This window comes from Sebastes fasciatus, chromosome 24, assembly GCF_043250625.1.
Source record: "Sebastes fasciatus isolate fSebFas1 chromosome 24, fSebFas1.pri, whole genome shotgun sequence".
In the NCBI taxonomy this organism is placed as follows: Eukaryota; Metazoa; Chordata; class Actinopteri; order Perciformes; family Sebastidae; genus Sebastes; species Sebastes fasciatus.
Genome location: NC_133818.1, coordinates 11,774,649 through 11,800,386, shown reverse-complemented (window position 1 = coordinate 11,800,386; position 25,738 = coordinate 11,774,649). Strand labels below are relative to the sequence as shown.

The window sequence follows — 25,738 nt, the reverse complement described above, 5'->3', positions numbered from 1 at the left end:
ATTTTTCCATTACATATAATAATAAAGGCTTATAAAAAAAGCTTCTTCTTTTTGGCTACAGAGGCCTCACCGTGCATCTGCACAGTAATATGAACCATCAATGTGATGTTCCAGCATCATAATGGGAATCATGTGCGACATCAATAGCGCCACAGTGAGACTGTTTACTTCATAATTCTGCCTCCTATTAAAAATATTTTCCAGAAACATTAAAACTTGGACGGTAAGACACGCATGTCCTGGTGGGAGGGTTAAACATCTCATAGTTTCTCCAGAGAGTGAAACTGAGGCGATCTACGTTAATAAAACCTTTTATTGAAAGTGCTGGAATGTACACTTTAAGAAAAAAAGAAAAGGGGAAAAAAAAAGTCTCCATCCCGTGTTCCTCCACTTTCCTTTTTTCTCTTCCAACAAGCAGGATTTTTTGTCAGTCTTTTTTTTTTTTTTTTTAAGAAAACTCAAAAGAAACAAAGCAAATTTTTTCCTCTTCAGAAACATTCATCTGTTTATATATATTACAACCTGCCAGAATATTTACAAATCATACAAAAAGAACAACAGTAAAAGCTGTATCTGATCCGTCCCCCCTGCTCCTGCAGCTAGTCCAAACACATCACTGTTCACTCCGGAGCTCAACATAAGAGCCAAACAGAAACTCAACAGCGTCAGCCGGCTCAGCGTCCCAGTTCACCGAGAGTCAACCAGAGTCCTTCCCAACCAGATGTTGACTGACAGAAGCTGGAAAAGGATTCGTCGTCACCTAGGTGTGAGTTGAAGACAGATTTTGAGTCGGCCTGGAGCCAACTAGTGTCCAAGCCCAGAGACAAACTGGTCCTACTGGACCCTGTACTTGTAAAACCAGCACAGCCCCCGAGTGAAGTTCCAGCCCAGAGAGATGGAGAGCACGTAGATGAGGCCGAGCAGAGCGAAGGGGTAGAGCAGCGCCACAGTGTTCTTCAGGAAGGGGAGAGCTGCGTGGATATTAACACAAGACAAACACATCAGCAGAAACTCTGTGAACATTACAGATCTATAAAGTCACGCTGAAATGTACACAACATTACCGCTCCTTTATAGGAAACAGAGTGAGTTTAATGGTGACTGTTTTACCCCTAGATGGAAATAAACACTCCAACCAATAAAATGTTCCACGCCTCCCATACCCAACCACATCCACATGAATGATCCCTCTCTGTTTTGTGTCCTTTTCAAAGTCAGTCAAACCGTTTGGCTGAAAAGTTTTTCTTATCATACTATATCTAGTCTTTGGGCACATGGTACTTCTGTTTTTTTTCAATAGACTCCATTATATTTTAGGAAAAAACAGTCGTCAAATGTGACTAAACACTAAATATAATAAGAAAATGGCTGTATCTCAGAAACTACGAGGAGCACAATAAAGTATTTGGTATCTATGAACTCATAACAAGTTGAATATCAAAGATATACACACATATACAAAAGAATATTTCATGTGGAAAACATTTCATAACATGTTTGTGTATGTTTTTCCTAATTTTCCTGACTTCGACTATTAATAAAAGTGTGACTTTTCATGTGATTTAAAAAATGCAAAGTTGTACTGTTAGATACTTTATAGATACATACACATATATATATATATATATATATATTATATAGATACCCAAATTATGTCTACCAAATTTCAAGACTTTCGACCAATCAGAACAAATGTTGTGGTATTTTTCCTCATCATACTAAATATAGTCTGGGTTAATCTCAATCATTAAAGGAAGTAAATCACAGGCACACTAACATTTTAAAGTTATTATGATCATCAATTACATTGCCGAATATTTTCTCAATTAATTAATAAATTGTTTGGTCTATAAAATGTCAGAAAATGGTTAAAAAAAATGGCCATCACAATTTTCTAGAACCCAAGTTGATGTCTTCAAATAGGCAGTTTTGTCCAATCAACAGTCTAAAAAACAAAAATGATAAAACTATAAGCGCATAAGAAAAACAGAAAAATCCTCACAACGAAGCTGGAGCTTTTTTTTGCTTGAAAAATGACTGAAACAACTGATCGATTATCAAAACAGTTGACAATTCATTTTCTGTCTGATCTGAACTGATCATTTCAGCTGTGAATAGATTTGTGCACATTTTGAAGAATGCAAATGTCTCCTTAGAATCAGTTCTTGTTAAGACAGAACAAAATATAACCACAAGTTACGAGTCTAACCCGATCTGAACGGTCTATTCACTGCAATATCGCTACTTTTTTTGTGAAAATGTTGAGAACAATCTGTATTTAAATGGGGATGGGACTTACCGTTGTACCCTAAGAACGTGATGTAGAGATAATAACCGATGGAGATCAGCCAAAAAGTGTTCCCGACAAAGTATCCCACGAACCAGTCGGCGTTTATTACCGCAATATCTGAAACATAAAACAATCTGTGAGTGTGGTGATGAAGGAAGCAGGCAGGCGTAATCAAACAGGGTTCATTTCGACACCTGATTTAGTTTTTATCTTATTCTTTTGACAAAAAAACACAAGTTGAAGTAACAAATGATTATTATAAGTATTCATTTTTAGTTGATGAAGTAAATTAAAGAGGCTCTAAGTCTTTGGTGTGTACAGTCACTCAGGTTACAGGGGTTGTTTTTGTTAATCTCCAGAGGGAACAGGCTCAAATTACCTGAAAATACAACAGAGTAGTGTCCAAATAAAATTGTGTCATTGTGCTCACAGCACACACAACCAGAAAATATTTACTAGTCTATCAGTTAACATGCAAACAAAACTATTTTGTATATTAGTGTCTTTTAATTTGATTACCAATTGTGTCTTAATAAATATAAATATTATAAATTATTAGGGCTGGGACAATATGATATCTCCCAATTCGATACTATCACAATATTGTGATTTTTAAGTATTGCGATTCTACAAGTATTGCATTAGATATTACGATTTATTGTGATTTTTGTTAACTTTTTTAACACTAGACCATGGGGGAAAGTTGAATGAAATTTCACCATGTAATTAGTCAGATATGTCCTGAAGTCATTGTCAGGAATTATGGAGAAATGTGTTTTTATAGCACCACAAGCATTCAAATATTGGACTTTTACTCGGGAATATCCCTAAATTGATACAGTAACAAGACAACAACAGTAACAAGTTTTTTTTGTCTGTATGTAGTCAAATATATCCTGAAGTCAAATATTTCAGTCATTGTCAGGAATTACTCTTTTTTTTCCCAGCAGACCAAAAATCAAAGAATAAAGACATTTCCCTGATTATTGGAATGACATAGTATGATACAAAATTAAAAGAAATAGTAGAATAGTGAACTTCAGACTTTTTCATCTGCATTTAACACATGAAATGCACATTTAACTGTACTAAAGATGATTTAATGCCTTGAATCCGACGAGGTAATTTCAGACACACAGAGTCCCAATCTACTCACGGTTGATGAAGAAGAGCTGCAGGAAATGCAGGATGACTAGAAGCGGGTAGAAGGCATTGAGGTGAACGTCAAACGCGTAGCCCCACTCCACATCAAAATTTTTGCTGGGTTGTTTCAGCAGGTACTTGTTGGTGATAACCCTGGTAAAGACAAAACAAATAAAAGTCAAGATGCAGTCAAGAGTCTATCTACAGACAATTCGAGTTAAAAAAAATATGTATAACAAAGACATGCCCCTCAATTACAGTGACTCAACTAGGCGAACCCAAAACTCACCACATGAGGGTTGATATGAGAAGACCGACTCCTATACAGTCAACAAAGACCACCCACAGCAGCAGCTTCAGAGTCTCCACGACTCCCATGTCCAGCACCAGACCAAAGCCTATTGTCGACACTGCAGTGGAATAGAGGGAGAGTTCAGTCATCACAGTACAGTGACAACATCAGGATTCGACATTCGGCTGAGTAAAGACTTACCACATAGCCAGATGCTGAGCAGCGCAAGGAAAGCCGGGTCGTCCCTGGCCCACTGGTCCTTGGTCTGTTTCCTGTAGTGGAAGTTGCGGTAGACTCTCTGCGGTGACGTAAACAAGTAAAGCATCTGCCACAGGGCAAATTCAAAGTCCATCTGTCGGAAATGGAACAGCCGCCGCAGGTACTTGTAGCGTTTGGCGCCTGCCGTGTGACGTGCAGCGTCCCTTGCACCGAGGGCGCCGTTGCTGTTCGGCGTGGTGGTCGGCAACATGGTGCTGAATGTCAGATGGAGAAAGAGGGAGGTTCAGCACTCTAAGCATGAACGAAATCTAGGTCAACAAATACTTTTGAAATTCCGACTAGTAAAGCTTCCAGGCTACAGCTAATGGTGGGTATGGACCTTTGAGAGAAGATGTGATTTAAACAATGAATTGACATTATTAAGAACTTACTCTTCATACACTGTTTATCTTGCTGTAGTCAGGAAGAGCATTGGTTTTACATTCCTTCTTATTGCTGAATGTTATGTGATCAAGATTTCCTCCAAGGTAAAAATACATTCAAAACACAAATTTCAAGCAAAGCAGGGTTCCTGCACAATTTCAACAGGCACATCTGGCTGTAGATGTTTTGAATGTTGATGAATGTTTTTTTGATATATTATGATTCTGTAATCTGCTCTTTGTCTTCGTTTTCAATTGTTATGTTTGTTTTATGTCTGCAACCGTGTAACTGTGCTGCTGCCTATCTTGGCCAGGACACTCTTCGAAAAGAGATTTTTAATCTCAATGAGTTTTTACTCCTGGTTAAATAAAGGTTAAATAAATAAAATAAATAAATAAATTCTGTCACTTATCTTGTATTCTGTAGATGAAGAGCAATCTAATATTTCTAGTGACAAATATTAAATCACAATAACTGTATTTATATCGGCAAAGACAGCAAGACAATATTACTTTTAAAGACTTAGAGGCAATTTTCAAACTTTAAGCACCTGATGTGTTATGTATGATGTATTCAGGCTATATAAATGTCCTGGGACATTTAAGATTAAGGGTTTCTAGGATCAAGAACAGCTATTGTGTCACTATATAAGGTACTTATAGGTAGTAAAGATTATGTCTCTGTCCTGTTTCTGTGTTACTATCACAACAAACTAAAATAGCATAGAGAATAGAAAGCTTTATTGTCATTGTATTAAATACAACACTTCTGGACAGTGCTTTAAAACAAATACTTGACAAGACTAAACGAAGCAGATAAACATATAACAGGTAAAACACACACAGTTTTAAAGCAAATAAAACAGGTAAAGTAGATGTAATAGATAAATATAAACAGAAGTGTTACACTAGAAGTGTAAAATATAAAAATAGATGTAATGTAAACAGAGGTAATTGCACTTGTAAAATAGGTAGATGTATAAATAAAATGTAAACAAAGGTAGTTGCACTTGAGGTGTATATTGCTCAGGGATATATTGCACAGGCAATGTATTTCACATTCAGTGTATTAATATTGCAATACATTTGTACTAGTTCTGTACCTTAAATTTCTATAATATATCCTACAGATGTGTAACACATGTGTCCTACGTCATGCTGTCACTGAGCAACCTGCTTAAAACAGAATGACAACACAGAAACAGAGGATGCTATCACAAACCTCCGCTACATGTGGACTAAGTTACATCAAAAAAACCTCAAAATGATGCATATTTATTTATATATAAACCAATTACACACTTAAATACTGCACAGTAGCAGTTTTACCCACAACAAACACTGCTATATAGACTGTTAGCATGTTGCTAACTAGTATACTAAGATGTGGGGGCCTAGTCAGTCTCTTATGTGTAATATACTTTATAAACGTAGCTGTATATATTTGGTATTAGCAGAACAACTAAACGTCTTTACTCTGAGTGATATTCACCTGTTTTTGCTGCTCTCCTTCTCAGGAGAAAGCACCAACTTGCTGAGTTTCTGGAGCTGTTTTTGTAGCTGTTTGTAGATGCTTCCTGAAGTGTCTGTCGCCAAAACGAACACGTAGCTACCTCCGGTACCAGCCGGTGCATCATGGGAAATGTAGTCAAAGATGACATGATGGACTACAGTTAAAAAATAGTGGATATAAAACAGTTTTATATATATTAAAAGAGTAATAATAAATTAAAAAAAAGATGAAAATCGTGAATATGAGATTGTTTTATATCTATGAATAAATAAATAAATAAAAAAGATGATCTCTTTCAGTGATGTAAGCATGCTTTGGTATAAACTAATAAAACAAGTAATAGAAAAAAAAGACAATTAAGGATGTATGTCATTCAATAAATATTGTACTTACTACTATCAGAGCAGGCCAATATTAGTTAGCACAATAACAAATTAGATATAAATTACATGACACAAAGTGAAGATGTTTCATTTGATATCATACTAACAGATATTACTCACTGTCAGCAATCCCAGGTTATCAGCTGATGAGATTTACATAATTAGTTTGATTATTATCCTAGCTAAATATTATATACATAAGATGATATGACTTAAAAGACTACCCTCCTTTTTTATTTTTAACGATACGGATTTTAAAACATATTTGACTATGATTGGTATCATTAGATATTTTTAAATCTAAAATGAAGGCTTTAGAAGCAGACTCTGTGGCATGCCAATGTTTTTAGCCCCCTTGTTGTACAGCTGACTCCCAGAAAAGTTCCTTTTGTCCCCCCATTTGTCTTTAGATATGTCTCTTTTAATGTAAATGTGCTTTTAGTGTTTGTGAATTGTATTTTTATCTCTATTTGTGTCTGTGTCTGCAACTCTGTGTTGTTGCTGCTGACTGTCTTGGCCAGGTCTCCCTTGGAAAAGAGGTTTTTAATGTCAATGGGACTAACCTGGTTAAATAAAGGTTAAATTAAAAAATTAAACAAAATTGAAAACTTAAAACTCAAAAATTCTAAATTGACCAAAACTATTAAATTGTTTGGACATTTCAAATTTATCCCAATTGTTTAGCAGACCCTGAATGTTTTTTGTTTATTTGTTTGTTTTTTATTTTGTTTTGTTTTTATTCATCTTTTCCTTTCCTTACAGTTTATTTGTTGTATATTTTTTAATTTATTTTTCTATTATTTTTATATTTTAAGGTAAGCATTTGAACATGCAATTATATTGTATTGACCTTTTGAAATAAAATATTATAAAATTTAAAAAAGTGAAGACTTTTATTGTGAAATCTGAGACCTCAATTCAAACGGAAGTCGCCCACCATGCTACTTCCGCTAGTTACCTCATAGCTCTTTGACTGTAGCAGAGCTCAGATCATCGCTGTTCTGGTCAAGAAGGCCAAATAGCGTAAAGGTAAGACTCAGAAACATACTATGCACTTATGAACGTTTGAATCTAGTTGTTATTTAACTATAAAACCAGATATAAAGGACGTGTTTGACCTTATTATCCTCTTTAACCTCTTTACAACATCACAATGTCTGTGTCCTTGACTGCTGTTAGCCTGCAAGCTAGGAGTCCTCAGTGGAAGGTCCATGCTGTTTATCAGCTTCTTCTCCTTCTCACATTGCTTTAAAAACTGTATATTATGGTGCATAACATGTTGTTATGTCAGTATTTCTTGTGCATTATCTCCTTGATCTCCTTGTTTGAGTGACAGCTGCTCACATGTTGTTGTTGACAGTAACACAGATAGCACTAGCTATTGTGGCTCTGATTCAACTTTGAAGTTATTTAAGAGACTGTCCAGTAAAGTTATACTATAAAAAATAAACTCAAGTGAAAGTGCCCAATATATAGTTTTGGATATGGGAGCAGGATTATTTATTTTGTCTTAAAATTAAAGGATTCAACCCAAAATATAGTAAAAGTGAGCATCACATTCAACATAATGTGAAAGCTTTCTGAATCTGTATCCATACTCCACACTTTTGTTTAATTTTGTTGGCACCTACTACCAGGCCCTGGGCTGAAAAGCAGAATTAAACATTTAAAGGTCCCATATCATGCTCATTTTCAGGTTCATACTTGTATTTTGTGTTTCTACTAGAACATGTTTACATGCTGTAATGTTAAAAAAAAACTTTATTTTCCTCATACTGTCAGCCTGAATATATCTGTATTTACCCTCTCTGTCTGAAACGCTCCGTTTTAGAGCATTTTGACGGAATTGCAACAGAATTGCGTTGCTAGGCAACAGCTTGGGTCCATGTGTACTTCCTGTCAGCGGATGACATTCCCATACACTGCAACCAGGAATAAACTGGGACACATTAAGAATATTTACGTTTAAAATTGTGTCAAAGGTCTAAATATTGTATATTCGTGACATCACGAATGGGCAGAAATCCTGACGGCTTGTTTCAAATGCAGAGTTTCTGAATACGGGCTGTGTGTATTTCCCTGTGGATTGAGTGTTTCGATACTTTCACAGTATTTATATAGAACTTAAGCCTGCTTTATAATAACAAAACATGAACATTTCACTTTTTTATAATATGGGACCTTTAACAGTAAATATTAATGTTCAAAACCTGCAACTATGCCTTGCATGAGCAGTGTAAGATAATGTTGATTGTATGATTGCTAGTGACATAAGTATTAGCTCCTATATGAAGTAAGGGCTGTGCTTAATTTTTCTCATTTATTGGAATTTTACAACTTCTTGATTAAAATTTTTTTTTTAATTTTGTTGCAACAGAAAACATATTGTGGATCCCAGACATTTCACGTAAAAGTAAAAAGCAGAAGTGATGTACAAACCTTTTAGGAGCACAGTACAGAGATTATGACAGCTATATGTTTGCTTATCAACAAAAAGACACCATGTTGAACACGCTCTTACTAATACAGAAAATTAATCTGCAAGAATATAAATAATCGATTACTCATAATATCAGAATAAGGTCAGCTCAGTTGACTGATTTATTTCTGTTTTGCTCTCACAGAGTCATGTTGCGACTGCCAAACGTCGGCCGGGCTCTCGCCGGAGCTGCCAAGAGCAGCCTGGCTCCCTCCAACACTGGTATGTGTGTGTTTGTGTGTCTGTATACACATCTGTGTGTGTGTCAGTTATTCTCCTCAGTCTAAATGAGCAGTTTGTTAATATACAAAGAAAATATCAGGCGTGTCTCAGTACATCAGGCAATTTAATCTTAGTAAATTTGACCTTTGTGTATCCACTTACAGTGCGTACTCCAGTGCGTGCTGCCAGCACCATGGTGGAAGTGTTTGTGGACGGGAAACCAATGGAGGTGGAGCCTGGAACTACCGTGCTGCAGGTAAGAAACAACAGATTATTCTACTGCAAACCAATACAGATGTTTGTTTATATGTAGTTACCAATAGGCACTATTTTGTGGTGACTGTGTTCTGAAATATGATCTGAGCCTGCTTTGTATTTTGGATTCCTGTCTGCATAATTTGATCTTTTTAGAATTTCCCACATTACCTTTCGTCATGTTTCCTTTCCCCATCAGGCCTGTGAGAAGGCAGGAATCCAAATCCCCAGGTTCTGTTACCACGAGCGCCTCTCAGTGGCGGGAAACTGTCGTATGTGTCTGGTGGAGATTGAGAAAGCCCCAAAGGTAACCGACAACAGGCAGATTACTAGGCTGAAAGTTCAATAGATCGAAACATTAGACTGGTTACAGATTTGCAGAGGAATTGCTGTAAATGCTTTGCAGTGCTACTGTCTAATTGATATGTGTGTGTGCTCCTCAGCCGGTAGCAGCCTGTGCCATGCCTGTCATGAAGGGCTGGAACATCCTCACCAACTCAGAGAAGACACGCAAAGCCAGGTACAAATACATATTCAAACATTATTCAAACTTTACATAAACTTTTCAAATGCCACCTGAGTTAATAAAAAAACTGGCTTGATGAATGTGTGTTTGATCAGAGAGGGAGTGATGGAGTTCCTGTTGGCCAACCACCCACTGGACTGTCCCATCTGTGATCAGGGAGGAGAGTGTGACTTACAGGTAACTGTGGACGAATATATAGCACCTTGGTTTAGGAATTAACCTTCACTTGCTGCCACTACTGTGTTAACGCTCTGCTGCTTTCTGGGTTGTCAGGATCAGTCCATGCAGTTTGGTTCAGACCGCAGTCGTTTCACAGAAGGGAAGAGAGCGGTGGAGGACAAGAACATCGGGCCGCTCATCAAAACCATCATGACCCGCTGCATCCAGTGCACACGCTGCGTCCGGTAAGCACATCGTAAACATCCATATGTATATCCCATCAGGAATAATGAAATAATCGCATTGACAGCACATTTATATGTTCCTGTTTTTTGTTTTAGTTTTGCCAGTGAGATCGCAGGCGTTGAAGACCTGGGAACAACAGGAAGAGGTAACAACCTGCAGATCGGGACGTACGTGGAGAAGATGTTCATGTCAGAGCTGTCGGGCAACGTTATCGACATCTGTCCCGTCGGAGCGCTCACCTCCAAACCCTACGCTTTCACCGCACGACCGTGGGAGACCAGGTAGGACGGGATTCGACACTATCGCCACACAGAACCAGAGATTTGTTTCATTTTGGTTTGTTTTTGTGTCTGATTCTGACACACGGTTTCCTTTAACTTCATCTTCTGCCGTCTTTTTTGCAGGAAAACAGAGTCGATTGACGTGCTGGACGCCGTGGGCAGCAACATCATAGTGAGCACGAGAGGAGGGGAGGTGATGAGGGTGATGCCCAGGCTGAACGAAGACGTCAACGAAGAATGGATCTCTGACAAGACCAGGTAAAATACAGACCCAGGAGCGAAATCCGTCTCATTAGATAAGTAGTCTGTGAAATAAAAAGTTAATTAAATTGCTATATAGCTCAACTAAAGAGACCGAAAAATCCCCAAATGTCTGTCCTCAGGTTTGCATATGATGGTCTGAAGAGGCAGAGGTTGACTCAACCAATGGTGAAGGATGATTCAGGTCAGCTGACCCCGACCACCTGGGAGGACGCTCTCACTCGCGTCGCTGGAGCAGTAAGTTGCTTCTATATTGGATCTGGTGATATTTATGCCTTGTTATTCATGCATCATGGTCTGTATGTATAATATGTGTGTTGTGTGTGTGTGTAGCTGCAGAGTGTGCAGGGAAGCGAGGTAGCAGCCATCGCAGGAGGGATGGCCGACGCTGAAGCTCTGGTGTCCCTCAAAGACCTCCTCAACAGACTCAACTCAGAGAACCTCTGCACTGAGGAGGTCTTCCCCATGTCGGGAGCAGGGTAAGACTGTTTCTCGGTTGTTATGATGGTTTGAAGTTCAAATAAGTATGTATAGGGCTTCCACAGTCTCTTACAACTTCTTCCTCTCTCTGCAGCACCGACCTGCGCTCCAACTACCTGTTGAACTCCCGCATCGCCGGCATCGAGGACTGCGACCTGCTGCTGCTCGTAGGAACCAACCCGCGCTACGAAGCCCCGCTGTTCAACGCCCGAATCCGCAAGAGGTAAACTCACACATCGCTCTTTGCATTTGGTGTTTCAATTCTCCTGCTTTTACTGGATAAAAATCACAGTTATGTAATCCTCTGTCTGTCTCTTCTCCTCCTCTTCTTCCTCTGTCAGTTGGCTCCACAATGAGCTGCGTGTTGCCATGGTGGGTCACAATGTTGATCTGAGTTTCTCCTACGATCACCTGGGAGAGGAGACGTCCGTACTGAAGGAGCTGGCTGACGGCACGCACCCCTTCTGCCAGGTAATGGACTTAGAAGATGTTTGGAGGGAGCCCCGGTGCTGATTTATGAACTGATGTTCTCTGATGAATTTCTGGCAACTTCTTTATAACTTTATTTTTCCAAGATGTGAGCTTGACATATAATCAAGGTAGACGGGAAAGAAAAGAAATAAATAAATAAAAGAATAGGACACACACAAAAAAAAGTAAATAGATTAATAAAAAAATAATAAATAAATATAATAATAAAAAAATAAATAATAAAAAGGTTACAGACATTATATAAAAAATTATAAAAGCTAACATATAAAATACACATTTTATAACTTTATATACTATAATTTAACTTTAACGTGATTTTTTTTTTTCCCTCTCCTCTCCCCGTCTCCAGGTCCTGTCGACTGCTAAGCGTCCGGTAGTGATCGTGGGCAGCAGCGCTCTGCAGAGAGAAGACGGAGCCGCGATTTTGAGCACCGTCTCCGCCATCGCACAGAACGCCAGAACCAGCAGTGGAGTGGAAGAGGGCTGGAAAGTCCTCAACGTCCTGCACAGGTAATGTTTTCTGCAGATTTGAGTTTTCTTGTGATTGGCAGGAGATGCTTCTTGCTCATACGTTGTGTGTTTGCGTGTGTGTGAGCAGAGTGGCCGGTCAGGTGGCTGCGTTGGACCTGGGCTACAAGGCCGGCGTGGACGCCATCAGGGCAAATCCACCCAAGGTCCTGTTCCTGCTGGGAGCTGACGCCGGCTGCATCACAAGAGCCGACCTTCCTAAAGACAGCCTCGTCATCTACCAGGGTACACACACACACACACACATATTATACACCCATTCAGTGGTAGCCATGAAAATATATTAAAGCTCATTTTCAACCCCTCCAGGTCACCATGGCGACGTAGGAGCACCGATGGCAGACATCATCCTACCCGGTGCTGCGTACACGGAGAAAAACGCCACCTACGTGAACACCGAGGGAAGGAGCCAGCACACACGGGTGGCGGTCACCGCTCCTGGGTTGGCCAGAGAGGACTGGAAGATCCTCAGGGCCGTATCTGAGGTAAGCAGGAAGTCACTCACTAATGTTCTTGTTATTAACGTTTTAATTTGAGTCATTAAAAGTGATGTCTTTGTGCGTTTTGCAGCTGGCCGGCGTGGCGCTGCCCTACGACTCTCTGGAGGAGGTCCGATCCAGACTAGCCGAGGTGTCTCCTAATCTGGTCCGTTACGACGACGTAGAGGAGGCAAACTACTTCAAGCAGGCTAATGAACTCGCCCAGGTACACACACACACATCTATAGAGTCAGGATGTGGAGTTGCACACACTATAATGCCGGAGAAAGAATAAGAATAAGATCTGTGTCTGATTCTCTGCAGGCTGTGAACCAGGAGCTCGTAGCAGGTCCTCTGGTGCCGCCTCAGCTAACGGCAAAGGACTTCTACATGACAGGTACGTGTGTGTTTTTAAACACAGAAAAAAATTGATTTATAAGAATGTAATTCTAATCTTCTCCCTCTCTGTGTTCAGACTCTATCAGCAGGGCGTCCCAGACGATGGCCAAATGCGTCAAAGCCGTGACGGAAGGAGCCGCCGCCGTCGAAGAGCCGTCAGTTTGCTGAACACCCGCCGCCGCCGCACCGGTACATCTCCTCTGCTGAAACAACGCACACCTCTCCGAACAAAACTCGGTGTCGCTCCGTAATTTAAAGTTGTCCTTGATGCTTGTACTATACAGTTAGATCGTTTTCACTCCTGTGAACAGGCTTTGTTGAATAAAGCGTATAAAGAAATATGAAATATGAATAAAATCTTACAAATGTCCAGTTTGAGTCGTTTTCATTTATTTCATTTCTGGTTGAAAAATAAGCATATTATATGTCATTCCTTCACCTAATTTACTAATGTATTTAAAGTTGCACACCAAAGTAAAGTTCTCATAGTAATAATAATTTGATATCTTTAAGTTGTGATCTTTAACTTCAACAGGCAAAAACAAAATTGAGCTGTTTTACCTCAAACATTAAAACGTCAGATTTGTTAACTTTCCAGGCAGCGATTGCCAAAAACTCTTCTACGAAATATGCTCAAATCTGGCTTCTGTTGCACAGGCCTGCTGACACGCAGGAGGCCGAGGCAGTCTGCAGAATCCACAATCACGTAAATAATTAAGACATTGATAACCCAACAGCTGTTGTTTGAAAAGAAAGTACATTTCCAAGTTTCAGCAGTGACGGATCCTCATCAATCACACAAAATTTAGATTTCTTGATGAGGGTTAAATGAGAAGGTTGACACCACTCATGTACAAATAGGCGTATTTTCCAAAATGTCAAATGAGTCCTTTAAACTTAAAAGAACTTAAACTGCTGGTGAGACTCTGGTGACGTCAAATCCATCGAAAAGACTTGAGCCACAGATCGGGCAAACAACAGCTCACTTGACATTTTGAAACTGAACTGAACATTCAGACTCTCCAAACCGTTATAGTGAAGTGGAATGGTTGTTAAGTCATTGAAAATCCCTAAAAAAGAGTGTGTATATGTGTCTTGAATAGACCCAGAATGGGATACTGGCGTCTGGAGTTGGACACAGTTCCTCCAGACAAATGGCTCTTGTCATCTACTGTTCCCTAAAAGAGAGAGAGAGAGAGAGAGAGCTCCTATAACCAAACAGAAACAGAGAAGACAGTCCCATCTCTTCATTCCCTGTCTGCTCAGCGTCTCACACTGAACTTTACTCCTCTCCATATCTGGGATTTATTTCTACTTAAAGGTCAGTTTATTATTATTATAATTGCAACCTATCTTGACGTAGTACTAGTTTGTTTTATACATTTGTATTTTCACATGTAGATATTGTCGCATGAAGTTTGTTTTGTAGTTAAAGTTGACCTTGCCTCAGCAGGGACAGACAGACGACTAATAGTGGACCCAACAGGAAAATGGTTCCAGTTAAACTCCTCATTCTGGGAGCTCACAACACTGGAAAAACAGGTAGATTACAAACCACATTAATGCACAGACAGCATGGGAATGTGTGTGTGTGTGTGTGTGCAGATTTTGGATTATGGAACAGTAGCTGAGGTCACATCTTTTTGTCACAGTTTAAGCAAATAAAAGAGGTTAAGTTTGGGGTTAAATTTTGGTCACGGTTTAAGAGGTTTTGCTAAATATGGAGAGCTCACACAGCACTAACACTGAGCCCTCTTCTCCTCCTGAGCATTGGAGTGTGAAGCAGCCACCTCTTATTTTCCCATGAAATAAGAAGAAGGTTATATAATGTAGATTATTATTATTATATTGCATTAATATCAAACATATCTGCAGACGTGACAGAGGTAGAAGCTCTAATTCGTGAAAATGCATCGTCACTTTTTCAGCTGCGAAGTCTCAAATAACAGCTTTGAAGGAGCCTAAATAACCTTTTAATGTGTCCTGCCAAAAGGAAACACAGCGAGGCCCTCAAACGGCAACACACAGACGTCAAACACACGTCCCTCCACCCAAACACACAGACAGCACTTGTCTGCTTTTGTTTAAACAAGGCAGGTAGCGTTACTAAGAGGATATTCTCCTGGAAGAGAGGGTGACATATACAGTAGAGAGGCTTTCAGATGTGTGTGTGTGAATGCACGGCATGTAAAGAGGCTTTTTATTGGTTAGTGTTTCACTGTGTTTGTGTCTTGTCTCCAGCACTGTGTGTTCGTTTCATAACCAAGCGCTTCATTGGTGAATACGACCATAAAAAGGGTAAATATTTATCACAATGAGCATAACTGACATGGGAGATAATTGGACCATGCATTACTAAATTGTGTGTTTTACTACAGAGGTGACCTACAGATGCAGCCGAGCGGTGGACCAGGAGGCTGTTGACCTGGAGATTTTGGATATAGCTTGTAAGGTAAATGTTGGCTTCTATATTTAGCAAGTGAAGAAGATGGTTTGACATTTCTCAGTGCTTTTATGTCCTCCAGGAGAGCTCTGTGGCCTCTCTGGAGTCCTCCATCCGCTGGGCCGACGGCTTCCTGCTGCTCTACTCCATCACACAGCGCCTCAGCTTCCTGGAGGTCCCTCGACTCAAGACGCTCATCGACCAAACCAAGCAGAGTCTGGGTGAGGTGCTAACTTCATCAGCATCAGAGGAGATGTAGAAGCAACACGTTGTTTACCGACAGTTATCTCTAGGAGTCACCAACATCAAATCCTACACATAGATGCTTTAATGCCACTAATTTGGTGTGTGAAAACATGACTTTCGCACAATTATTTGAGCGCTCTGATGTGTTTCCATAAAGAGCATAATGTCAGCATCGCCAGTAACTGCTGTGTGTTTGTGTAAAGATGACTAAAGAAGCTTCTAACCAACACAGCAGCTGCTGAACTACCGAACCAGCAGCACGATCTCCACACAGGAACAGTGTGTTCAACTATGTTTGCTCTTAAAGTCTCTGCTTTAACTCCGTCCCACATCTGTCTATTGTCACCTTTACACACACACGCACGCACGAATGAAGCAGACATATATTCCATGTTTGGTAGGCCGTCCTGTGATCTGTAGGTAAGGCCTGCATGCCATAGCATCATCCATCAGCCGGTTTATTGTCACTTTATTTCACTGTGTGTGTGTGTGTGTGTCAGTTGTTCCTACAGTGCTGGTAGCCAATAAGGCGGACCTGGAAATCGGCAGGGAGGTGACGACAGAGGAAGGACAGAGACTGGCCAAGGATTTAAGGTGTGTGTGTTTGCAAAACTGTTTCAATTTCTACACAGTAATACACAGTATTGATATGAATTAGTGTGTGTTGTTTCTGCTGTTTTGATGATGATGATGATGATATAGACAAAAATGTGCATCTAATGATCTTGTGTGTGTGTACTGTAGGTGCGTTTTCAGGGAGCTGTCGGTGGCAGAAGCTGTTTTATCCGTGGAAGCAGCCGTGTTTCAGCTCATCAGGTTTGGTTCCAGCTGGATTATAACTTCACGCTTATGTAACACAGTTTGCAGTACAGGAGGGACGACTGGCCCCCTTGGTGCAAACCATGTCCGAAAGAAACGCAGCAAAAGTGCCCTCTTGGATGCCTTTATGGTAGATAAAACATGATAAAGTGACCTCTAGGGTGCCCTTCAAGTGGAGAAAATAAGATAAAGTGACCTCTAGGGTGCCCTTCAAGTGGAGAAAACATGATAAAGTGACCTCTAGGGTGCCCTTCCAGTGGAGAAAACATGATAAAGTGACCTCTAGGGTGCCCTTCCAGTAGAGAAAACATGATAAAGTGACCTCTAGGGTGCCCTTCAAGTGGAGAAAACGTGATAAAGTGTCCTCTAGGGTGCCCTTCCAGTAGAGAAAACATGATAAAGTGACCTCTAGGGTGCCCTTCAAGTGGAGAAAACATGATAAAGTGACCTCTAGGATGCCCTTCCAGTGGAGAAAATAAGATAAAGTGTCCTCTAGGGTGCCCTTCAAGTGGAGAAAATAAGATAAAGTGACCTCTAGGGTGCCCTTCCAGTGGAGAAAACATGATAAAGTGTCCTCTAGGGTGCCCTTCCAGTGGAGAAAACATGATAAAGTGACCTCTAGGGTGCCCTTCCAGTGGAGAAAACATGATAAAGTGACCTCTAGGGTGCCCTTCCAGTGGAGAAAACATGATAAAGTGACCTCTAGGGTGCCCTTCAAGTGGAGAAAACATGATAAAGTGACCTCTAGGGTGCCCTTCCAGTGGAGAAAACATGATAAAGTGACCTCTAGGGTGCCCTTCAAGTGGAGAAAACATGATAAAGTGACCTCTAGGGTGCCCTTCCAGTAGAAAAAATAAGATAAAGTGCCATAAAGGCTGCGCTACATGCTAGAAAACATTCTGCGTGCTGTTGCCCCTTTTGTTTTGCCCCTCAGACAGCCTGAATCCGCCACTGCATATAGGAAACTACTTGAAATAGTGGAAATCCTTTATATTTGTCTGCTGACCCCTCTTATATCTTACCTGCAGTCTTGAGAAGGCACCCAGCTGTTGATGTTTTGTTCCTTGTGTCCAACAGGCTGGTCCTGGACCAGCAGCGCCCTCTGCCTGACCGCCGCTCCTACATGCTGACCGTTCGCCACGCTCTGACCAGGAAGCTGACCCGCTCTAAAACCATGCAGTGGTGACAAACAATCCAGCAGTTATTACAGAGGGACATTTGAGAAAACTGTGTGTGTTTACACTTCTGGACTGATTTGATGATATCAGATATATTCCCATTACATATGTTGAATCACTCAGCATGTATGGAGGAAACCCTTATGAGCTCCTGACAGTGTTCAAGACCTCTCTACTTTAGAGTTTTTATGCAACACTGATGATTTTTTTTCGAGCTGCAGCTTCTGACTTTCTGGATTCGTGGTTTCACAAAGGATTGTGCAGGAAAAAATGTACAACAGTAAAAGAAATGACTCTGTAAGTTTGCATGCCGTAGAGTTTCAGCTAAACTGGTTGAACTAAAAACTCTGGGAACAATAGCACATGGGTGTGACCAGCTAAAATATGCAGTTTCTGGTGATATCACTGAAATAATCCAGCCCAGCCTGAGGTAATCTGGAAAAGAGGCTGAGGATGTGAATAAATGGAGAAATAGGCTACGTGTCGGCAGGTAAAGAGATGGGATGAGCCAAAAACAGGGTTGTATAACCTGAGAGCTGCTATTTACATGACAGAAAATACCTTGAGATTTTTGTCAGGATGCATCCACATGAGTTTGTGTCCTAGTTTGTTATGTGTTTCATTCTCCAGTAGAGGGCGGTACGGTCATTTCATCTGCTGCAGACTCACCACAGTCCCACAGTATGATATGAAATACACTATTTGGGTACCCTTTGGCAGTTTGGTATGGAAGAAGCTGAGCCCCAAATCAGTGGGATTCAAAAAATCTTGTGGAAAGCCTTCCTAGAAGAGCAGAGGCTGTCATAGCAGTATAAGAATGTAACCAGTGGATGAAGCAGTCAGGGAAGTTCATCAGTTGGTGAGTAAACCTTGTTGTAAGAGTGTATAGGTGACGTAACAGCGTGTACAGAATGAGACTGGCTTTGATTACAGTCTTGGCGTTTTGTGACTTCTCCATGTATCTCTCTCTCTCCTCATCGCTCACTCTGAACTTCTGAACTTAACGACCAGCGAGAGACATCTAAAAAAAAAAAGAGAGACACAGGAAAAAGCAACACAGAAAATAACAGGGAAGGGAAACATTGGGCTTCTTTGGCATCTTATTTGTCTGTGAGGAGCAAGAGGAAGGAAAGAGGAGCTGCTGTTTATACACACTGCTGCCAGTCGTAAAGGCATTATGGGAAAATTGACTCTCCATCCCACCACTCTGTCCACCCCCACGGCCATTTATTATACATCCACTGCTCCACCCAACTACCACCAACCAACCAACCACAGAATCCCACTGGGCTCATGTACAAACACAGAGGATCAAAATGTGCATTTATAGTTACAGATTTTGGCTTTTAAGTTACAATCCTCAAGATTTTTCATTATACCGAACCACAGTTTTGATGCTATTTATGGCAGACACTTTTTAAGCCAGTCTGTGTATTTGGATTCTGTCATTGTATCGCTGAATAGTAGTTTTTATTGTGATTGGCAGGGTCCGCCTTTCACGCATAATATTAAAGCACACCTGCTGTTGCCTCCAGTCACCACAGGTGTCACTAAATCAACCGCGACGGAATTCTTCAAGTTAAAACAATGAGTTTTTAACTTGTTATGAAACTGAAAAAAATGTACTTTGTTGCACCATCGTCATATTACAGTTATTAATCTTAAGAAGCCACAAATATATACAATACCTCATTGTTACGCAACCTGCAAGCAGCTGTTCAAAAAGAGAAAAATGGTATTAAGAGTAAGTTGCGTCTTTCTTTCACTCCAAAATGCATGCGCTAGCCAGATCAAGATTTTTACGACACAAGGCGGTGATGCTCACGAAACACTACCGCTTTTGTCCACAGGGGTCGCCAAAATCAACACAAAATGAAAGTTCCCTGTAGCTTCTTTAAATATTATAAAGTAAAAAAAGTAGTATTTGCCCTGAATGTTAGAAAAAGGGAGGGGGAGGAAGATATTGCTTCTTTTTTTTTTTTCACCAGGTTAAAATATTTTCAACAAGTCCTTTAATGTATACAATAAAATATATGTTTGTAATTGCGCCTCGAGAAGGACACATATAAGCACATTTGCATCACAACATGAATATAACAGTAAAACGATAAATCAATTTTGAGTGTGAAAGTTTATTTTTGATCTTGAAAACATTCGTTTGACAAAATAAACTTGACTCAAGGTCCACTTAAAGGAACAGTGTGTAGCATTTCGGGGGATCTATTAGCAGAAATGCAATATAATATTCATAACTATGTTTTCATTAGTGTTTAATCACCTGAAATTAAGAATCGTTGTGTTTTTGCTAGCTTAGAATGAGCCCTTCATATCTACATAGGGAGGTGGTCCTCTTCATGGACTTCGCCATGTTGCTGAAGGCCACCGTAGTTCTCCGACACGCTTGTGAAACTGCGGTAACATGAGTCGCGGAGTGCAAAACGGTGGTACCGCCAGCCGCCGTCTGACTTCTGTTGCTCCTAAAGAAGTGTGAGGAGGGTTACTCAGTTGGTTGCAATCTGCAACCACACCACTAGATGCCGCCAAATCTAACACACTGCACCTTTAATATCTTTTTTTTGTTTGTTAAACTGTATCAATTGGTTTTAAATGCTGGTTTATTTAGCTATTTCTCTGTCTACCTCAATCCTAATGGGACTAGTTTTATTTCAGGTGCGGTAGATGGCTGTGATGGTGGTTAACGGGGGTCTTGTGCCGGCCCTGACCTCTATAGTTTAATGTTAACAGACTGCTTGGGAACAGAAGTCATAAATATTAAAGTTTGGATTTATATTCACCAACATGAGTGGGTGTTACAGTGAATACGCTCGAGCCTCTTAACAGGGTCAGCACAGGGAGTGAGAGAAAGAGATGATGTGAGAGGGCTAATAGAAATGTTTTGGTAGTGATGGAGAGTGAACCCATCACTTACTCAGACAGACAGACGGACGTAAACGATGTGTTCTCCACCTCGATGGTTGTTTGTGATGCCAACAAACCTGACTGGATTAGAGAGACAGAGGAGGACGACGACAACAATGAATGTGTGGAGGGCCGATGACGTCACAGCGGTCCCCAAGGAGACGAAAGGTCGGAGCCCGGAGTCACCTCTTTGGCTCAGAATAGAAGATGAGTCATACCTGCATCATCACACCGGGAGCCAATCAGAGAGCTGCCTGTCACAACCTGCATCAACAGATATCAGACAGCTAAAGCTTTGGTATTCCTATAAATGTGTACAAATCTGATTCATTTTGAAAAAATGGGGTTTTATAAGAGGAAAATCATTATATAAGTTTTGGGTTTCACATTAAAAGTGAAATATGGTGTTTGGGTTGTTTTATTTACAAGCATCATTTCTCACTATGTGTTTCCTTCAGACACATTTATCATGTTGAAAGCATTTCCTATTTTCAATAAAACTTGATTGAATGTTTTGAAACGTGCTTTGTTTGCATCGGCTTATTGTCTTTTTCTTCTCCTCTTTGACTGGCAAATTACTGTCCTCTGTCTGCACTTGGCATATTGTGTATCACATCGCAAGTTATGCAAACAAAACACTGCTCCACAGTGCTGCCAGTGGTCATAAACTCCACAGGACCAACACATCCTCACTCCCAACTCGTCAAATACCGCCGCTTGGTCAGTGACTCTCGGCATCGGAGACCGACGCACGGGGTACCCCTCTTGCGTTACTTTTGGACGGACCGGGGACGCCGTGTCTCGTTACAAGCAAAGTGTCCTTTCAAAATAAACTTCCGTTTTCACAAGAAGTTAGGTTTAGGAAACACAACCACTTAGGAAGGGTTAGGAAACGGTCGTGGTTGACAAACAGTATAGAAGCAAAGAGACAAAACAGCCGCTGCCGCCATTTTGGACTGAAAACACTTATTATATATAATATTTTATTGTTCAACACAGGCCATTCCGGTAGAATATGACAACAGAATAAAAAACAATTGTATTACTTTTGCGCAGCACTTTTTAGGTGGATGTTTTACTGGCTTCCGGTAGTCGCTTTCAGTCCAAAATGGCGGAGACGTAGCTCTGTTGGAGGGCGCTAATGTTGCAATGGAACAAACAATTGACTCTCACTTCTTGGCAAAATACGTTCTTTGCTGACGATACTAACGAGTCACGTGACTAACGACTCACGGGACTGGCGATACCGGCGAGTCACGTGACAAAAAAGTAAAGTATGATGTGATAAAATGAGTTAACGTTGAAACGTCCTGTTTGAAAGTCTTGTGTATGTTTGACACATCCACCACCCTTCTTGTACCCAACCTGAAGGGACTCTCACGCTATTAATACTACGTCACTTGCTCCGAAAATAACGCGGGGGTTTACATTGGAGTTAGTTGAAAACCCGGTTCATCACATACTGTTGCTAAAGGGTGCTTCCATGCGTCGGTTTCCGGTGCCGAGGGGCACTTACCAAACGGCAGTATTGACAGGGCACCTTTAAATTTGAATTACGATCGGTTGGGTTTATTGTAGTCAATGGAAGGTCAGCACAGTTACGTAACAACAATGTGTGTGAGAGAAAAACAGAGAGACGCCCTGTCCCTCAAGGTGGGACACCTCCGTAAACTGATATCTGGAAGGAGAAAGGAGGCAGAGAAAAGAGGAGGGGAGGAATGATGAGCGATAAGGAAAAGCCAGAAAAAAAGAAAAACCAGGGAGAGTAACAGGAGATCATTACATAACAGCTAGTAACTATTATTTGAATAGGAACATAAAACATACACACAAATACCTGATGGTAATCACTGTAGTCCAGTATGACTAAGGGTTTCTGTTTCTTAACCTCTAACTTGCAACGGAGTCATGAATTTCTGTACCGAATTTCACGGCAATCCATCCAACAGTTATTTCAGATATTTCCTTCTGTAAATAAATAATGCTTGGAAATCCCCCGTCTTTCACTGAAATCTACCCAGATGATGTAACAGGTCACACACACATGCACCTTTGATACCTGCAGCACAATAGAGAGGGTTTCAGTCTCTCTGTGTCTCTCATAGGAGGAACAATCTGGGGCAGGATGAGAGCTGAGGAATGAGACGGGCGAGCCTGAGCAATCAGAAATATCTATTTCATTCCCACACTGCAGGCAGTATCTCAGGGTGTCAAAGCTCTGTTTTTATTCACTCACAAACACATCTTTAAACTTCCATTTCCATAGTATTATAAATACATTAGAATAACTCAAAAAGCAATGACTCCCTCTGACCTAAAGGGGGTAATATTACGTCCTCTGCACTCTGGTAAAATGTCCAGTTCATTGACATTTGGACTTGTCACAGCAAGAAAAGCCCAGGTGGAACTAATAACATTAATGAGGGCTTAGTTCCAGTTAAGTGTCACAGGAAGTCATAGCAATGTGCCGCCTTGCACAAAGTAAATCAAACACATGAACCAAGCATTGCCTCTTAAAGGCTGCTTAGCCTGGCTGATTAGACCTCTGCTCAGGTTGACGTTGTACTTTTTATTTATAGGCTAAAGCCCAATAAATCACACAAATCACAAATTTGCCTCAGGGGGCTTTTCAATCTGTGCAGCCTACAACACCCTCTGTCCTTTATGACCCTCAACAGACTTGTTCTAGGAGTATCAGATAAAGCTGCAATGTGTGCCCCCTAGCTAACAAGTGTGAGAGGGATGTAAGTCTGAACATGCCCACACAGTCCTGAAGTCACCTGAATGTATCATGGGTAGGGATGGGATGATATACAAATACAACAGACTCACACAATATTGCTGTTTTTTTATTTTATTTATCCTTTATTTGTAATTATGGCAATCCTTTTATGGCAATTATTAATTATTGCCTAATTATGGGTGTGCGGCACCATTAATGCAACAATAATTCTCAAAATCCAAACCTTAAAAACATACAGCAGGAAGAACTGTTACTGTGAGAATTATAAAATATTTTTTCATAATAATGTGTTCATGGTTTATTGCTTGTTTATATTATTCTGCAATTTGTTACTTTATTCCATAATAATACATTTTGGTGAAAGAAGTCCTCTTATTTATTTATTTATCTATTGATTTATTTATATTTTCCTTAAGTACAAGTAGCATATGTACAACAATGAAAATGTATATTGTTACATTGCATTCAAAAAAATTAAAAAGTGTCACTAATATTTATAGGCCTATTACATGATTAGATTATTATCATAGCTGATGTGCTGCATTTTAGTCATCATCTTGATCATATGTTTTGTATACAAAATTTTAATCTGTAAAGTGATTAGTTGCTATAGCTTTCAAATAAATGTAGCGGAGTATAAAGTACAATATTTCCCTCCGAAAGGTAGTGAAGTAGCCTAGAAGCAGGCTAAAAAGTTACATAAAATGGAAATACTCAAGCAGAAATAAATATATAATAAAAAAAATAATAATGTATATATGTATGTATAAATTATTTATGTAATTATTATTTTTACAAAAATAAAAAATAAATATATATGTTCTTAGTTGCATATAGTATACATTAAATGTTGCAAATATAGGAGAAACAATTAATGATATTTTTGTGTTTAGAAGTAGGCTATAAAGTTACATAAAATGGAAATACTCAAGCAGAAAAAAATATATAATAAAAAATGATATATGTATGTATAAATTATTTATTTATTTTTAATATTATAAAATATAAAAAAAATTTTTTACAAAAAAAATAAATAAATATATATGTTCGTAGTTGCATAGTCTACTTAAGATAACTGATTATATATTAAATGTTGTTGCAGATGTAGGACATAAAATGTATGATATTTTTGTGTTTAGAAGTAGGCTATCAAGTTACATACAAATACAATACAAATTATTTATGTAATTATTATTTTTATAAAAATATATATTTTTAATATATTAAAACATATATTTTTACAAAAATAAATATATATGTTCTTATTTGCATATAGTATACATTAAATGTTGCAAATATAGGACATAAAATCAATGTTATGTTTGTGTTTTGGGGGGCGGGCTCGTAATATGACGCCGAGGGGGGCGTGGCTTCACTGCATATTCATAAGTTGCGTGGGAGAGGCAGCAGCAGCGCACGTTGAGAGAGAGGCTGAGCCGCTCGCGAACAGCTGGATGGATAACACCGTCTCCACCAACTGCAGCAGGACGATGTGAATTAACGGTCATTTAGCACAAGTTTGTCTCACTAACAGCAGAAAAGCAGCAGTTGGACTCTCTGGGTTCACGTGCAAGGTGGTGGTGGTGTTAAAATAACGGCTGGTCACCAACAGCAACAGCAGCCGTTGGAAAACCAACCGCTTCATATTTGAATGAGTTGATTCTAAAGGTAGTTAGTCTAGTTAGCTGCTGAGCTAACAGACATTCATCATGATGGAGTCAATCTTAGACAGTTTAACAGCGGAGAAACTCTACCCGACCAACCTGTTGGACCTGGAGGAGCTCAGCGACGGAGATTTCCTCACTAATGTGGTGAGTTCTTGCTGCTAATTAGCCTCTTAAAGCTCAACTTTAAGCTTCTTCTTCTGCTGCTGTCACAGTGTTTAAAGGGTCTTAAATCAAACGCACCTCTTTCTGCCTGTTCCGCCCGGAGCCGGACCTCAGGAGGGCGGTGCACTTATTAAGATCCTGACTGACATCCGGGGCTTTCACCCTGTGTTTACTGTAATTGTGCAAAACCAGTATGTGCAGACACACTGGCTGAGTTACTGGTTAACTTCTTCATTTTGTTTGGGCTTTTTGCATCATTTTTAAAAAATATATTATTCTTTTTTTATATATATATTTATTTTTTTATATTTATATTATTTCTTTTGTAATTAGTATTTTATTAACTGTTTTTACATGAACATTGTCACATTTTTGGTCCACAAATCAAACTCCTATATGCAAAATAATATCAATATAAAAAATAATAATAAATAAATACATTTAAAAAATAATATCTACAAAATCCTAATATGAAAATAAAATACAAAAAAA

At 39.7% G+C, this 25,738-nt stretch overlaps 4 protein-coding genes and 1 long non-coding RNA gene across 5 annotated transcripts in view; 3 read left to right on the top strand and 2 right to left on the bottom strand.

The window, feature by feature from the left end:
* Window positions 1-295: 295 nt before the first annotated feature.
* Window positions 296-6,004, bottom strand: unc50 (unc-50 homolog (C. elegans)). The gene is made up of 6 exons (XM_074627482.1): window positions 5,859-6,004; window positions 3,927-4,198; window positions 3,723-3,843; window positions 3,447-3,586; window positions 2,300-2,407; window positions 296-971 (listed from the first exon to the last, which is right to left on the bottom strand). The coding sequence occupies exons 2-6, from the start codon at window positions 4,192-4,194 to the stop codon at window positions 835-837; spliced, it is 774 nt and encodes a 257-aa protein (XP_074483583.1). The 5' UTR covers window positions 4,195-4,198; window positions 5,859-6,004; the 3' UTR covers window positions 296-834.
* Window positions 6,005-7,154: 1,150 nt separating this feature from the next.
* On the top strand, window positions 7,155-13,441 carry ndufs1 (NADH:ubiquinone oxidoreductase core subunit S1). Its single transcript, XM_074627674.1, has 19 exons — window positions 7,155-7,291; window positions 8,887-8,963; window positions 9,128-9,219; window positions 9,418-9,525; window positions 9,662-9,738; window positions 9,840-9,921; window positions 10,018-10,148; window positions 10,245-10,430; window positions 10,554-10,688; window positions 10,814-10,928; window positions 11,025-11,170; window positions 11,266-11,394; window positions 11,513-11,642; window positions 12,013-12,173; window positions 12,262-12,416; window positions 12,501-12,676; window positions 12,762-12,896; window positions 12,995-13,067; window positions 13,146-13,441. The coding sequence occupies exons 2-19, from the start codon at window positions 8,891-8,893 to the stop codon at window positions 13,235-13,237; spliced, it is 2,196 nt and encodes a 731-aa protein (XP_074483775.1). The 5' UTR covers window positions 7,155-7,291; window positions 8,887-8,890; the 3' UTR covers window positions 13,238-13,441.
* A 382-nt stretch (window positions 13,442-13,823) lies between these two features.
* On the bottom strand, window positions 13,824-25,451 carry LOC141762730 (uncharacterized). Its single transcript, XR_012592882.1, has 5 exons — window positions 25,181-25,451; window positions 20,685-20,938; window positions 18,625-18,776; window positions 17,600-17,743; window positions 13,824-14,247 (listed from the first exon to the last, which is right to left on the bottom strand). It is a non-coding gene; the product is annotated as an uncharacterized LOC141762730 (long non-coding RNA).
* Window positions 14,281-18,056, top strand: LOC141762729 (ras-related and estrogen-regulated growth inhibitor). The gene is made up of 7 exons (XM_074626756.1): window positions 14,281-14,611; window positions 15,311-15,367; window positions 15,448-15,521; window positions 15,595-15,733; window positions 16,259-16,352; window positions 16,503-16,574; window positions 17,655-18,056. The coding sequence occupies exons 1-7, from the start codon at window positions 14,560-14,562 to the stop codon at window positions 17,761-17,763; spliced, it is 597 nt and encodes a 198-aa protein (XP_074482857.1). The 5' UTR covers window positions 14,281-14,559; the 3' UTR covers window positions 17,764-18,056.
* creb3l1 (cAMP responsive element binding protein 3-like 1) overlaps window positions 24,796-25,738 on the top strand; it is a 29,065-nt gene continuing 28,122 nt past the window's right edge. The window contains exon 1 of the mRNA XM_074626754.1: window positions 24,796-25,228. Coding sequence (XP_074482855.1) covers window positions 25,127-25,228 — 102 coding nt within the window. The 5' untranslated portion in view covers window positions 24,796-25,126. The remainder of the gene's footprint in view (window positions 25,229-25,738) is intronic.